The sequence below is a fragment of the Babylonia areolata genome, chromosome 6 (genome assembly GCF_041734735.1).
Source record: "Babylonia areolata isolate BAREFJ2019XMU chromosome 6, ASM4173473v1, whole genome shotgun sequence".
Classification (NCBI taxonomy): Eukaryota; Metazoa; Mollusca; class Gastropoda; order Neogastropoda; family Buccinidae; genus Babylonia; species Babylonia areolata.
In genome coordinates this window covers 55,481,523-55,496,631 of record NC_134881.1, presented here as the reverse complement: position 1 = coordinate 55,496,631, position 15,109 = coordinate 55,481,523, and the positions used below count along the sequence as shown (strand labels likewise).

Sequence of the window (15,109 nt, the reverse complement as noted above, 5' to 3'; positions counted from 1 at the left end):
ATAAATGACAGTGTGGGACATAATGAGAAATATTATGTTTGTCATGTGTTATAATGAAAGACAATGTGGGACATAATGAGAAATATTATGTTTACCAAAAGCTATAATAAAAGAAAATGTGGGACATAATGAGAAGTATGTTTCCAATGGGTTGTGATAAAAGAAAATGTGGGACATAATGACAGACATGTTTCTCATGGGTTGTGATAAAAGAAAATGTGGGACATAATGACAGACATGTTTCTCATGGGTTGTGATAAAAGAAAATGTGGGACATAATGACAGACATGTTTCCCATGGGTTGTGATAAAAGAAAATGTGGGACATAATGACAGATGTGTTTCCCGTGGGTTGTGATAAAAGAAAATGTGGGATATAATGAGAAATGTGTTTCCCATGGGTTGTGATAAAAGAAAATGTGGGATATAATGAGAAATGTGTTTGCCATGGGTTGTGATAAAAGAAAATGTGGGATATAATGAGAAATGTGTTTGCCATGGGTTGTGATAAAAGAAAATGTGGGACCTAACGAGAAGTATGTTTGCCATGGGTTGTGATAAAAGAAAATGTGGGACCTAACGAGAAGTATGTTTGCCATGGGTTGTGATAAAAGAAAATGTGGGACCTAACGAGAAGTATGTTTGCCATGGGTTGTGATAAAAGAAAATGTGGGACCTAACGAGAAGTATGTTTGCCATGGGTTGTGATAAAAGAAAATGTGCGACCTAACGAGAAGTATGTTTGCCATGGGTTGTGATAAAAGAAAATGTGGGACCTAACGAGAAGTATGTTTGCCATGGGTTGTGATAAAAGAAAATGTGGGACCTAACGAGAAGTATGTTTGCCAAACACACACACCATCAGGCGGAACAGAGAAGGAAGGAGGTAAGAGCTTGCCCAGTGAACAGCAGCACAGACAACATTGTTGTCATCGTTTGGAATTTGGCCATTTGGAACTGTTTCGTGAATGACTGCATGTTGTTTAGGACTTTGAACTCTTCCTTTGTTAGAATCTTCACATCAATTCACACAGTTTTGTTGTTTTCTTTTAGCTGGGTGTATGCAAGTTTTCCAGATATTATTATTATTATTATTATTATTATTATTATCATCTTTGTTGTTGTGATTATTGTTTTTAGCACAGACCTTGGCTAAAAATTTGAGGTGGATTGAATCACTTGTTTTCATCATGAAAGCCAGGGGGAACTTTTCCTGACCCTGAAGGGCAAAACATATTTTTGCCAAGACCTTTCCTGCCCTGGAAATGGTCCTGTTATTTTCCCCAATGCTTTTCCCACCTCTACAAATACATATGATGGCTGCCTAAAATGGTGGAGTGAAAACGATCGCTCACATGAAAGCCCTTCTCACAGTCAGCTTGATTTGATTAAAAAAAAACCCGTATTGGCTTATGGATGCTATCACCGTTGGTGAATTGACTTCAACATATTTTCAGACCTGATTGTTCCTGACCCCCCGTCGTGTGTACATGCAAGTAAAAGATCAAATAGGCACGTTAAAGATCCTGTTATCCATGTCAGCGTTCGGTGGGTTATGGAAACAAGAACATGCCGCGCCCAGCATGCACACCCTGGAAAGCGGAGTATGGCTGCCTTCATGGCAGGGGTAAAAACGGTCATACACGTAAAAGCCCACTCGTGTACATACGAGTGAACGTGGGGGTTGCAGCCCTCGAACGAAGAAGAAGAAGAAGAAGACTGAAAATCAGATGAAATAATTGTTGGTGAAGTGAACATGAGGAGGCACAGCCAGCAGGCCCAGAAAAAGGAATACAGATTTTATAAGTTTGAAATTCACTGCATAGTCAGACGGAATGTAATTCAAGTTTTAAATAAAAAAATTAAAAAAGCCGACACGTATAAGCACTGTTGACTCATTTGTAATTGTATGTAGAGCACGTCAACAGGAAAGATGACCACATTACTGGCACACCATAGCTCGGTTTTTTGCAGTCATTCTCATCCCAGAGTCACAGTGGGTGATGGTGGCCAAGCGGTTAGAACACTGGTTTCTCACTCGAGTGTCCTGGGTTCCACCCCTGGTTTCTGTGCACCTGGTGGGTAAAGGTTGGAGATTTTTTTCCCGATCTCCCAGGTTAACGTATGTACAGACCTGCTAGTTCCTGAACCCCCCTTCGTGTGTATATTCTTGCAAGGTATCAGATGCACATATTACAGATCCTGTGTTCCAAGTCAGTGTTGGGTGGGGTTGTGGAGAGACTGCATGCATCAGAATCCTCAGCGATGATGGTGGTCATGTTGGGTGGGTTGTGGAAAGACTGCATGCATCAGAATCATCAGCGATGATGGTGGTCATGTTGGGTGGGGTTGTGGAAAGACTGCATGCATCAGTCTCGGCACGAATCATCAACGATGATGGTGGTCATGTTGGGTGGGGTTGTGGAAAGACTGCATGCATCAGAATCATCAGCGATGATGGTGGTCATGTTGGGTGGGTTGTGGAAAGACTGCATGCATCAGAATCATCAGCGATGATGGTGGTCATGTTGGGTGGGTTGTGGAAAGACTGCATGCATCAGCCTCGGTACGAATCATCAGCGATGATGGTGGTCATGCAATGGACAGAAAAAGAGTCTGTGTTTCGTGCATTCTTTCCAGTCTTGGCCCAGATGAAAACAGGCCCGTCTTTCTCATTCCATATTGAAAAGGCTATGTCAGAATTTTATAACTGTACGTGTGAAAGAGAGAGAGAGAGAGAGAGAGAGAGAGAGCATGTGCACGTGTGTGTATGTCTGCATGCGCATGCATTTGCGTGTATGTGTTTGGATTTTATATCTAGATACTCGTCATGATTATTTATTTCTGTCATAATAATGGAATTGGATCTCGTTTCGATAGTGAAAGTAATCTCCTGTTGTTGTTTGTGACAGCATGAAGTTATTATGTAGATGATTAAGTAATGGAATTGGATCTCGTTTCGATAGTGAAAGTAATCTCCTGTTGTTGTTTGTGACAGCATGAAGTTATTATGTAGATGATTAAGAGCGAAATAGCTTTGTTTGATGAGCATGTCGTTGTTTTGCAGTGGAATGTCTGGGAGTCTGGAGGCTCTAGTTGTAGTGCGTGCAGTTTGGAAATCACTCTTTTACTCTTTCATGAATGGTCTGTGGATTCTGAATTGATCTTCACATCATTTGACTCTCTCTTTGAGATAAAAAAAAATGATACGGACTTTATTCACAATATCCATTTCCACTTGTGCGTTAGTGTAGTGGTGTGCGTGTGAGTGCACACTTATGTATACACATTTGTAAAATGCTTGCATGTGCGTCTGCTTGTGTTACGCTTATGTGAGTGTGTGGTGTGCACGTGAGTATGCATGTTTATGCATGCACATGTATGCATGAGCGCATGCCCACATGTGCTAAGAGGAGAGATATCGTTGTGTGTGTGTGGGAGGGGGGTGGGGGGAAGGGGGGTGGGTGTGTGTGTATGATTTTAACGTCTTTGTTGTGGAAAAGAAATGTGAGCAGTTCTTGTTTTTGCCTTGAACCACGAATCTTATAGATTATGAATCACACACACACACACACACACACACACACACACTGACTGACGATGTGTGATGTCAGGAGGAGCTGAGAGAACACACACACACACACACACACACACTGACTGACGATGTGTGATGTCAGGAGGAGCTGAGAGAACACACACACACACACACACACTGACTGACGATGTGTGATGTCAGGAGGAGCTGAGAGAACACACACACACACACACACACACACACACACACACACACACTGACTGACGATGTGTGATGTCAGGAGGAGCTGAGAGAACACACACACACACACACACACACTGACTGACGATGTGTGATGTCAGGAGGAGCTGAGAGAACACACACACACACACACACACACACACACACTGACTGACGATGTGTGATGTCAGGAGGAGCTGAGAGAACACACACACACACACACACACACACACACACACACTGACTGACGATGTGTGATGTCAGGAGGAGCTGAGAGAGGCTCAACAGCAGGCAGAGGAGGAGGAGAGACGTCTGCAGGAGCTGGAGAGACAGGTGACACTGACTCCCTCACTCTCTGTCTCTCTCTGTCTGTTTGTTCTCTCTGTTTCTGTCTGTCTGTCTCTGTTTCTTCTCAGTAGGCTGTCTGTCTCTCTCTTTCTGTTTCTATTTGTCTCTGTTTCTGTCTGTCTGTTTCTATTTGTCTCTCTGTTTCTGTCTGTCATTCTATTACTGTCTGTCTGCCTGAAGCCCCCACCACCTCACCACTTTCTGTCTGTCTGCCTGAAGCCCCCTCCCCCACCACCTCACCACTTTCTGTCTGTCTGTCTGTCTGCCTGAAGCCCCCCCCCTCCCCCACCACCTCACCACTTTCTGTCTGTCTGCCTGAAGCCCCCCCCTCTCCCACCACCTCACCACTTTCTGTCTGTCTGCCTGAAGCCCCCCCTCTCCCCCACCACTTTCTGTCTGTCTGTCTGTCTGAAGCCCCCCCCCCACCACCACTTTCTGTCTGTCTGTCTGTCTGCCTGAAGCCCCCCCCTCCCCCACCACTTTCTGTCTGTCTGTCTGCCTGAAGCCCCCCCCTCCCCCACCACTTTCTGTCTGTCTGTCTGCCTGAAGCCCCCCCTCTCCCCCACCACTTTCTGTCTGTCTGTCTGTCTGAAGCCCCCCCCCCCCCCCACCACTTTCTGTCTGTCTGTCTGTCTGCCTGAAGCCCCCCCCTCCCTCACCACTTTCTGTCTGTCTGCCTGTTGTCTTTCCATCTCTTTTTCTGCCTGTCTCTCCTTCTCTCTCCTTGAACAGCCCCCTGCAGGATGGTCTTTGCAGGTCCTGTTGGTCTTATCATGTGCCCACACCACCTCAGTTTGCGTCTTTTCACAGTGGTGAGAAGATCTTCATAGGGCTCCATGGCGTGCTTGATTGTGTTCCTCACTTCCTCCTTTGTAATGTGATGTCTGTACGTGATGCCTCACTTCCTCCTTGGTAATGTGATGTCTGTACGTGATGCCTCACTTCGTCCTTGGTAATGTGATGTCTGTACGTGATGCCTCACTTCGTCCTTTGTAATGTGATGTACGTGATGCCTCACTTCGTCCTTGGTAATGTGATGTCTGTACGTGATGCCTCACTTCGTCCTTTGTAATGTGATGTACGTGATGCCGCACTTCCTCCTTGGTAATGTGATGTACGTGATGCCTCACTTCCTCCTTGGTAATGTGATGTCTGTACGTGATGCCTCACTTCCTCCTTGGTACTGTGATGTACGTGATGCCTCACTTCCTCCTTGGTACTGTGATGTACGTGATGCCTCACTTCCTCCTTGGTACTGTGATGTACGTGATGCCTCACTTCCTCCTTGGTACTGTGATGTACGTGATGCCTCACTTCCTCCTTGGTACTGTGATGTACGTGATGCCTCACTTCGTCCTTGGTACTGTGATGTACGTGATGCCTCACTTCCTCCTTGGTACTGTGATGTACGTGATGCCTCACTTCGTCCTTGGTACTGTGATGTACGTGATGCCTCACTTCCTCCTTTGTAATGTGATGTACGTTATGCCTCACTTCCTCCTTGGTACTGTGATGTACGTGATGCCTCACTTCCTCCTTGGTACTGTGATGTACGTGATGCCTCACTTCGTCCTTGGTACTGTGATGTACGTGATGCCTCACTTCGTCCTTGGTACTGTGATGTACGTGATGCCTCACTTCCTCCTTTGTAATGTGATGTACGTGATGCCTCACTTCGTCCTTGGTACTGTGATGTACGTGATGCCTCACTTCGTCCTTGGTACTGTGATGTACGTGATGCCTCACTTCCTCCTTTGTAATGTGATGTACGTGATGCCTCACTTCCTCCTTTGTAATGTGATGTACGTGATGCCTCACTTCCTCCTTTGTAATGTGATGTACGTGATGCCTCACTTCCTCCTTTGTAATGTGATGTACGTGATGCCTCACTTCCTCCTTGGTAATGTGATGTACGTGATGCCTCACTTCCTCCCTGGTAATGTGATGTACGTGATGCCTCACTTCCTCCTTTGTAATGTGATGTACGTGATGCCTCACTCCCTCCTTGGTAATGTGATGTACGTGATGCCTCACTTCCTCCCTGGTACCGTGATGTCTGTACGTGATGCCTCACTTCCTCCTTGGTAATGTGATGTCTGTACGTGATGCCTCACTTCCTCCTTGGTAATGTGATGTCTGTACGTGATGCCTCACTTCCTCCTTGGTAATGTGATGTCTGTACGTGATGCCTCACTTCCTCCTTTGTAATGTGATGTACGTGATGCCTCACTTCGTCCTTGGTAATGTGATGTCTGTACGTGATGCCTAACAGTCTCGGAAAGCATCTCGCTTCTGTGGCCTGTATCCTCTTTTCTACCTGTGCCGAGTGTCCACTTTCACACCATCGCAGTCACTGTGTTTCTGACAGGCAGAGGAGGAGGCTTTCCAGAGGATCATCGCTGAGCGTGAAGAGGCTGAGAGACAGAGGCAGGAACTGGAATATCAGGCACGGAAAATGGCAGAGGAGGAGGAACGTCAGAGGTGAGTCCACAGGATTTATTCAGGTAATGTGAAGGTATTCATGTAAAAAAAAAAAAAATCATATTTTTACACTGGAAAGAAAAAAATGTGTGTGTGTGTGTGTGTGTGTGTGTGTGCGCGACACCATGTGACTCAGACTCATTTAATTTGTCGTCAAATCCGTCCAAGGTGTTATGGATACGGCACTATACCACAACAAACAAATCCAAGTAATGATCTGTGCCAGCATATATGTTTGTGCAAAATCTTGCAGAAGATATCAGTATTTAACTGCTGCCATTAAAACAATGATATATGGATCTTGCCAGTTCAGGCTGAAAAAAAAGAAAAAAAGATCAGTGCCATCGGAGAACTTGAGTTTGAATCAAGGTGTTGTGTTGTCAGTGCCGTCGGACAGCTGATTAGAAAGTCAGGAATGAAAATATCTATTTACTGTCACCAGAAGCTGTCATCTCAAATTATTTCCATCCAGAAAATATGAACAAACTGCCAGAAAAAATGCGACATTATGTCTCGCTAAAAATTATTTTAAGTCTGCTTTGAAAACACCTCTTTTCCAACAGCAGTAATTTTCCAGTGCTGGTTTTGGTGTGGTCATGAGTGCGTGTTACAGGGATGTGTCTTCTGTGATGAGTGCGTTTTGCACGGGTGTGTTTTCTACAGGGTGACCGTTATGAGTGAGTGTTGTGGGGGTGTGTCTTCTACAGGGTGTCCGTTATGAGTGAGTGTTGCAGGGATGTGTCTCTCGTTATGAGTGAGTGTTGCAGGGATGTGTCTTCTGTGATGAGTGCGTTTTGCACGGGTGTGTCTTCTACAGGGTGTCCGTTATGAGTGAGTGTTGTAGGGGTGTGTCTTCTACAGGGTGTCCGTTATGAGTGAGTGTTGCAGGGATGTGTCTCCCGTTATGAGTGAGTGTTGCAGGGATGTGTCTTCTGTTATGAGTGCGTTTTGCACGGGTGTGTCTTCTACAGGGTGTCCGTTATGAGCGAGTGTTGCAGGGATGTGTCTCCCGTTAGGAGTGCGTTTTGCACGGGTGTGTCAGTTCTACAGGGTGTCCGTTATGAGTGAGTGTTGCAGGGATGTGTCTTCTACAGGGTGTCCGTTATGAGTGAGTGTTGCAGGGATGTGTCTTCTACAGAGTGTCCGTTATGAGTGTGTGTTGCAGGGATGTGTCTCCCGTTAGGAGTGAGTGTTGCAGGGGTGTGTCTTCTACAGAGTGTCCGTTATGAGTGTGTGTTGCAGGGATGTGTCTTCTACAGGGTGTCAGTTATGAGTGAGTGTTGCAGGGGTGTGTCTGTTATGCATGAGTGAGTGTTGCATGGATGTGTCTTCTACAGGGTGTCCGTTATGAGTGAGTGTTGCAGGGGTGTGTCTTCTACAGGGTGTCCGTTATGAGTGAGTGTTGCAGGGGTGTGTCTTCTACAGGGTGTCCGTTATGAGTGAGTGTTGCAGGGATGTGTCTTCTACAGGGTGTCCGTTATGAGTGTGTGTTGCAGAGGTGTGTCTTCTGTTATGAGTGAGTGTTGCAGGGGTGTGTCTTCTACAGGGTGTCCGTTATGAGTGAGTGTTGCAGGGATGTGTCTTCTACAGGGTGTCCGTTATGAGTGAGTGTTGCAGGGGTGTGTCTTCTACAGGGTGTCCGTTATGAGTGAGTGTTGCAGGGGTGTGTCTTCTACAGGGGGTCGTGGGTGGATGGGTAATTGTTTGATGGAGGAATTGTGTTTGAGTGTATTCTGGCACGTTATTCTGTGTGGGGCGGGGGGGACTAAAATCAAAGTGCATTTAGCAGAACTTTTTTGGGGGAAATGCACTATATAAATGTCGATTAGTAGTAGTAGTAGTATCATTATTAGATTATTTGCATAGCTGCTCTATGCTGATTATGCTGCAGTAACACCCTCTGTCAGTTTCAAGTTCGTGTTTCGCGGGTTACTTTGGGGGAAATAGGAATGGAGTTCGGGGCTTCAATGAAAGACACAAACTAAACTGTGGATCGTCGCTATGGAGATGATGATGCCTCTGACATGGGGGATCGTCGCTATGGAGATGATGATGCCTCTGACATGGGGGATCGTCGCTATGGAGATGATGATGCCTCTGACATGGGGGATCGTCGCTATGGAGGTGATGATGCCTCTGACATGGGGGATCGTCGCTATGGAGATGATGATGCCTCTGACATGGGGGATCGTCGCTATGGAGATGATGATGCCTCTGACATGGGGGATCGTCGCTATGGAGATGATGATGATGCCTCTGACATGGGGGATCGTCGCTATGGAGATGATGATGCCTCTGACATGGGGCAGGAAGAAGAGGGAGACGTACACCATGAGCATGTTGTTTACTGTTGTCATTGTCCTGACATGTTGTTTACTGTTGTCATTGTCCTGTCATGTTGTTTACTGTTGTCATTGTCCTGTCATGTTGTTTACTGTTGTCATTGTCCTGACATGTTGTTTACTGTTGTCATTGTCCTGTCATGTTGTTTACTGTTGTCATTGTCCTGTCAGGTTGTTTACTGTTGTCATTGTCCTGTCATGTTGTTTACTGTTGTCATTGTCCTGTCATGTTGTTTACTGTTGTCATTGTCCTGTCATGTTGTTTACTGTTGTCATTGTCCTGTCATGTTGTCATTGTCCTGATGTTTACTGTTGTCATTGTCCTGTCATGTTGTCATTGTCCTGTCATGTTGTTTACTGTTGTCATTGTCCTGATGTTTACTGTTGTCATTGTCCTGTCATGTTGTTTACTGTTGTCATTGTCCTGTCATGTTGTTTACTGTTGTCATTGTCCTGTCAGGTTGTTTACTGCTGTCATTGTCCTGACGTGTTGTTTACTGTTGTCATTGTCCTGTCATGTTGTTTACTGTTGTCATTGTCCTGACATGTTGTTTACTGTTGTCATTGTCCTGATGTTTACTGTTGTCATTGTCCTGTCATGTTGTTTACTGTTGTCATTGTCCTGTCATGTTGTTTACTGTTGTCATTGTCCTGATGTTTACTCTTGTCATTGTCCTGTCATGTTGTTTACTGTTGTCATTGTCCTGTCATGTTGTTTACTGTTGTCATTGTCCTGATGTTTACTGTTGTCATTGTCCTGTCATGTTGTTTACTGTTGTCATTATTCTGACACACTGTCATTGTTCTGACACAGTCATTGTTCTGACACACTGTCGTTGTTGTGACACTGCCATTGTTGTGACACACTGTCGTTGTTCACACTGTCATTGTTGTGACACACTGTCATTGTTGTGACACACTGTCGTTGTTCACACTGTCATTGTTGTGACACTGTCGTTGTTCACACAGTGATTGTTGTGACACACTGTCATTGTTGTGACACACTCTCGTTGTTCACACTGTCATTGTTGTGACACACAGTGATTGTTGTGATACACTGTCGTTGTTCTGACACACTGTCATTGTTGTGACACACTGTCGTTGTTGTGACACACTGTCATTGTTGTGACACACTGTCGTTGTTGTGACACACTGTCATTGTTGTGACACACTGTCGTTGTTGTGACACACAGTGTCATTGTTGTGACACACTGTCGTTGTTGTGACACACTGTCGTTGTTGTGACACACAGTGTCATTGTTGTGACACACTGTCGTTGTTGTGACACACTGTCGTTGTTGTGACACACTGTCATTGTTGTGACACACTGTCGTTGTTGTGACACACAGTGTCATTGTTGTGACACACTGTCATTGTTGTGACACACTGTCGTTGTTGTGACACACTGTCATTGTTGTGACACAGTGTCGTTGTTGTGACACAGTGTCGTTGTTGTGACGCCCCGTGGCATCGTTTCCAGACAGCTGATGCTGGCAGAAGAAAACAGACTGGAAGAGGAACGCCAGCGGTATGAAGCTGAAGAACAGAAACGAAAAGACGAAGAAAAGCAACGTCTGAAAGAGGTTGGTGATAAAAAAAAATTTTTTTTTAAATGCGTGTGTGTGTGCGCGCGCGTGTGTGTGTGTGTTGTGCGAGTGCGTGTGTTTGTACGCGCGCGTTTTTAGACGGGAAAAAAAAGAAAAAGAAAAAAAAAAAGGGGGGGGGGGTATGTGGGCATGGGATGATGAGGCGTACTATAGAAGACGTGGTGTGATGACTGTAGTCAGTAGTGGAAAACGAAGAGCTATGAAGGACTGTGCTATAGAAGACGTGGTGTGATGACTGTAGTCAGTAGTGGAAAACGAAGAGCTATGAAGGACTGTACTATAGAAGACGTGGTGGGATGACTGTAGTGAGTAGTGGAAAACGAAGAGCTATGAAGGACTGTACTATAGAAGACGTGGTGTGATGACTGTAGTCAGTAGTGGAAAACGAAGAGCTATGAAGGACTGTACTATAGAAGACGTGGTGTGATGACTGTAGTGGAAAACGAAGAGCTATGAAGGACTGTACTATAGAAGACGTGGTGTGATGACTATAGTCAGTAGTGGAAAACGAAGAGCTATGAAGGACTGTACTATAGAAGACGTGGTGTGATGACTGTAGTCAGTAGTGGAAAACGAAGAGCTATGAAGGACTGTACTATAGAAGACGTGGTGTGATGACTGTAGTCAGTAGTGGAAAACGAAGAGCTATGAAGGACTGTGCTATAGAAGACGTGGTGTGATGACTGTAGTCAGTAGTGGAAAACGAAGAGCTATGAAGGACTGTACTATAGAAGACGTGGTGTGATGACTGTAGTCAGTAGTGGAAAACGAAGAGCTTTGAAGGACTGTACTATAGAAGACGTGGTGGGATGACTGTAGTGAAAAACGAAGAGCTACGAAGGACTGTACTAACAGTGAATTATAACACGAATTCTAACAGTGAGTTAATCATCCATATAACAGTGAAAAGCACGCATTTTGTAACACAAAAAAACGTGATCAGTCAAAGGCAGATACCAACTGGACTTTGAATCAAACATTCAAACGTGTGCATGCGTGTATTATTCACATGAATACTCCCAAACCCCCTTTACAAATACCCACACATGCAATTACTCCACACACACACACACACACGAGCAATTCATTGCTGCCTCAGTGAGAAATAAAATAAAAAAAACAAGCTAAAATATTGCCCTCGTTGATAAAAAAGAAAAGAAAAAAAGTCTGGTCTTATCCCTCAGTTTCAGTTTTTCAAGGAGGCGTCACTGCATTCAGACAAATCCATACACGCTACACCACATCTGTTAGACACATCTGTGTACCTGTCTGAGTAGATTTCTTCTGCACAATTTTGCCAGAGGACAACAGTTTGTTGCCGTGGCTTTGTTTGTTTGTTTTTTTTCACTGCACCAAGTGCCTGTTGCACACAGAGCATCATTTTATCGCCTCGGCCGAATGACATGATGCTCAGTTTGGGAGAAGAAAGGTTGAGAACTATCGGGGAATGGAACCCAGAAGGAGGAAGGTGGCAGAATGGTACAGACACTCAGCCTCCAGTACACAGTCCGTGAGGGTGTTGGTTCCATTCCCGCTCTACCCTTTTCTCCCAAGTTTGACCGGAAAATTAAACTGGAGTGTGTAGTCTTTCGGATGAGACGAGGTCCCATGTGCAGCACGCACTTGGCGCACTGAAAAAGAACCCATGGCAACGAGAATGTTGTCCAGTGGCTAAATGCTGTAGAAGAAATCCACTGTGTCAGGTATACAAGAACATCAGTATAATCCACTGTGTCAGGTATACAAGAACATCAGTATAATCCACTGTGTCAGGTATACAAGTACATCAGTATAATCCACTGTGTCAGGTATACATCAGTATAATCCACTGTGTCAGGTATACAAGTACATCAGTATAATCCACTGTGTCAGGTATACAAGTACATCAGTATAATCCACTGTGTCAGGTATACAAGTACATCAGTATAATCCACTGTGTCAGGTATACAAGAACATCAGTATAATCCACTGTGTCAGGTATACATCAGTATAATCCACTGTGTCAGGTATACAAGAACATCAGTATAATCCACTGTGTCAGGTATACATCAGTATAATCCACTGTGTCAGGTATACATCAGTATAATCCACTGTGTCAGGTATACATCAGTATAATCCACTGTGTCAGGTATACATCAGTATAATCCACTCTGTCAGGTATACAAGTACATCAGTATAATCCACTGTGTCAGGTATACATCAGTATAATCCACTCTGTCAGGTATACATCAGTATAATCCACTGTGTCAGGTATACATCAGTATAATCCACTGTGTCAGGTATACATCAGTATAATCCACTCTGTCAGGTATACAAGTACATCAGTATAATCCACTGTGTCAGGTATACATCAGTATAATCCACTGTGTCAGGTATACAAGTACATCAGTATAATCCACTCTGTCAGGTATACATCAGTATAATCCACTCTGTCAGGTATACAAGTACATCAGTATAATCCACTGTGTCAGGTATACATCAGTATAATCCACTGTGTCAGGTATACATCAGTATAATCCACTGTGTCAGGTATACACGTACATCAGTATAATCCACTGTGTCAGGTATACATCAGTATTATCCACTGTGTCAGGTATACATCAGTATAATCCACTCTGTCAGGTATACATCAGTATAATCCACTCTGTCAGGTATACATCAGTATAATCCACTCTGTCAGGTATACATCAGTATAATCCACTGTGTCAGGTATACATCAGTATAATCCACTGTGTCAGGTATACAAGTACATCAGTATAATCCACTCTGTCAGGTATACATCAGTATAATCCACTCTGTCAGGTATACATCAGTATAATCCACTCTGTCAGGTATACATCAGTATAATCCACTCTGTCAGGTATACATCAGTATAATCCACTCTGTCAGGTATACAAGAACATCAGTATAATCCACTGTGTCAGGTATACATCAGTATAATCCACTGTGTCAGGTATACAAGTACATCAGTATAATCCACTGTGTCAGGTATACATCAGTATAATCCACTCTGTCAGGTATACAATCCACTCTGTCAGGTATACAAGTACATCAGTATAATCCACTCTGTCAGGTATACATCAGTATAATCCACTCTGTCAGGTATACATCAGTATAATCCACTGTGTCAGGTATACATCAGTATAATCCACTCTGTCAGGTATACATCAGTATAATCCACTCTGTCAGGTATACATCAGTATAATCCACTGTGTCAGGTATACATCAGTATAATCCACTCTGTCAGGTATACATCAGTATAATCCACTCTGTCAGGTATACAAGTACATCAGTATAATCCACTCTGTCAGGTATACATCAGTATAATCCACTCTGTCAGGTATACATCAGTATAATCCACTGTCAGGTATACAAGTACATCAGTATAATCCACTGTGTCAGGTATACAAGTACATCAGTATAATCCACTGTGTCAGGTATACATCAGTATAATCCACTGTGTCAGGTATACAAGTACATCAGTATAATCCACTGTGTCAGGTATACAAGTACATCAGTATAATCCACTGTGTCAGGTATACAAGTACATCAGTATAATCCACTGTGTCAGGTATACAAGTACATCAGTATTCACTCACGGCCTGACTAAACGCGTTGGAGTAAGGCTGCTGGTCAGGAATCTGCCTGGCAGATGTGGTGTTGCGTACATGGATTTGTCCGAACGCATCGACGCCTCCTTGAGAAACTGAAAGTGAAAGTGAATCTGACCCCGGACCCTGACGCACTACACTGTGTCGGCAGACACGCAGTCTGGTCTTCACCACGCTGCCACTTTTCTTCCTTCCTTCACTGCTGTAATTCTCTTCTCACAGGCTGTCCACATGATACTGACTGCTGTAATTCTCTTCTCACAGGCTGTCCACATGATATTTTTCAGCGAATTCAAAAACTTCAGAACAGTGCTGCCCGTCTGGCTCTTAGAGTCCCACGTACTGATCACATTTCTCCTCACCTCTGCTATCTACATTGGCTCCCCATTGAAGCTAGAATTAAATACAAAGTTGCGTGTCTCTGCTATTCTGCTTTCCACTCCGCAGGACCTACGTATCTTTATGACCTTATCAGTGTTTATACCCCCGCAAGAAATCTCCGCCCTTCCTCTGACTGTTACCGTTTGAAACTTCCTCGTGTCAATACAAGAACCTATGGTGAACGTTCTTTCTTCTTTGCTGCTCCTCACATCTGGAACCACCTTTTCTCATCATATCCGTGCATCTGATTCTATTTCTGCTTTTCACTCATCACTAAAAACTCATCTTTTTAAACCTATCTATGAGCACTCTCAGCTTCCTTTTTGTCCAACACCATCCATGTCAGCTCCCTTTGGATGTATGTAGAGTGGGAAAGGGAGAGGGAGAGTGAGTGTTGGGGGCGGAGGGGGTTGAGAAAGAGTGGTCATGAATGTTTCATGTAACTTGTAATGTTTTTCTTTCATATAGAGCGCCCCGAGCTCTTAGAGAGAAAGGGTGCTATAGAAATGTACATTATTATTATTATCTCTCAGCTCCAGCGTTTGGAGGAAGAGGCCAGGGAGAAGATGCGAGCGGAGATCGAGCG

The 15,109-nt window shown here is 44.3% G+C and overlaps 1 protein-coding gene across 3 annotated transcripts in view; it reads left to right on the top strand.

Annotated features, from left to right (window-relative positions):
- The window catches only part of LOC143283170 (uncharacterized), a 129,560-nt gene that overhangs the window by 104,877 nt on the left and 9,574 nt on the right, over positions 1-15,109 (top strand). For 2 of the 3 annotated variants that reach the window (XM_076589339.1, XM_076589338.1), the window contains exons 19-22: positions 4,018-4,086; positions 6,470-6,582; positions 10,405-10,507; positions 15,057-15,109. The exon at positions 15,057-15,109 is cut by the window's right edge and continues 141 nt beyond it. In XM_076589339.1, coding sequence (XP_076445454.1) covers positions 4,018-4,086; positions 6,470-6,582; positions 10,405-10,507; positions 15,057-15,109 — 338 coding nt within the window. Of the gene's footprint in view, positions 1-3,613; positions 3,682-4,017; positions 4,087-6,469; positions 6,583-10,404; positions 10,508-15,056 lie in introns of those variants that run through there. The other variant, XM_076589340.1, reaches the window with a different exon arrangement.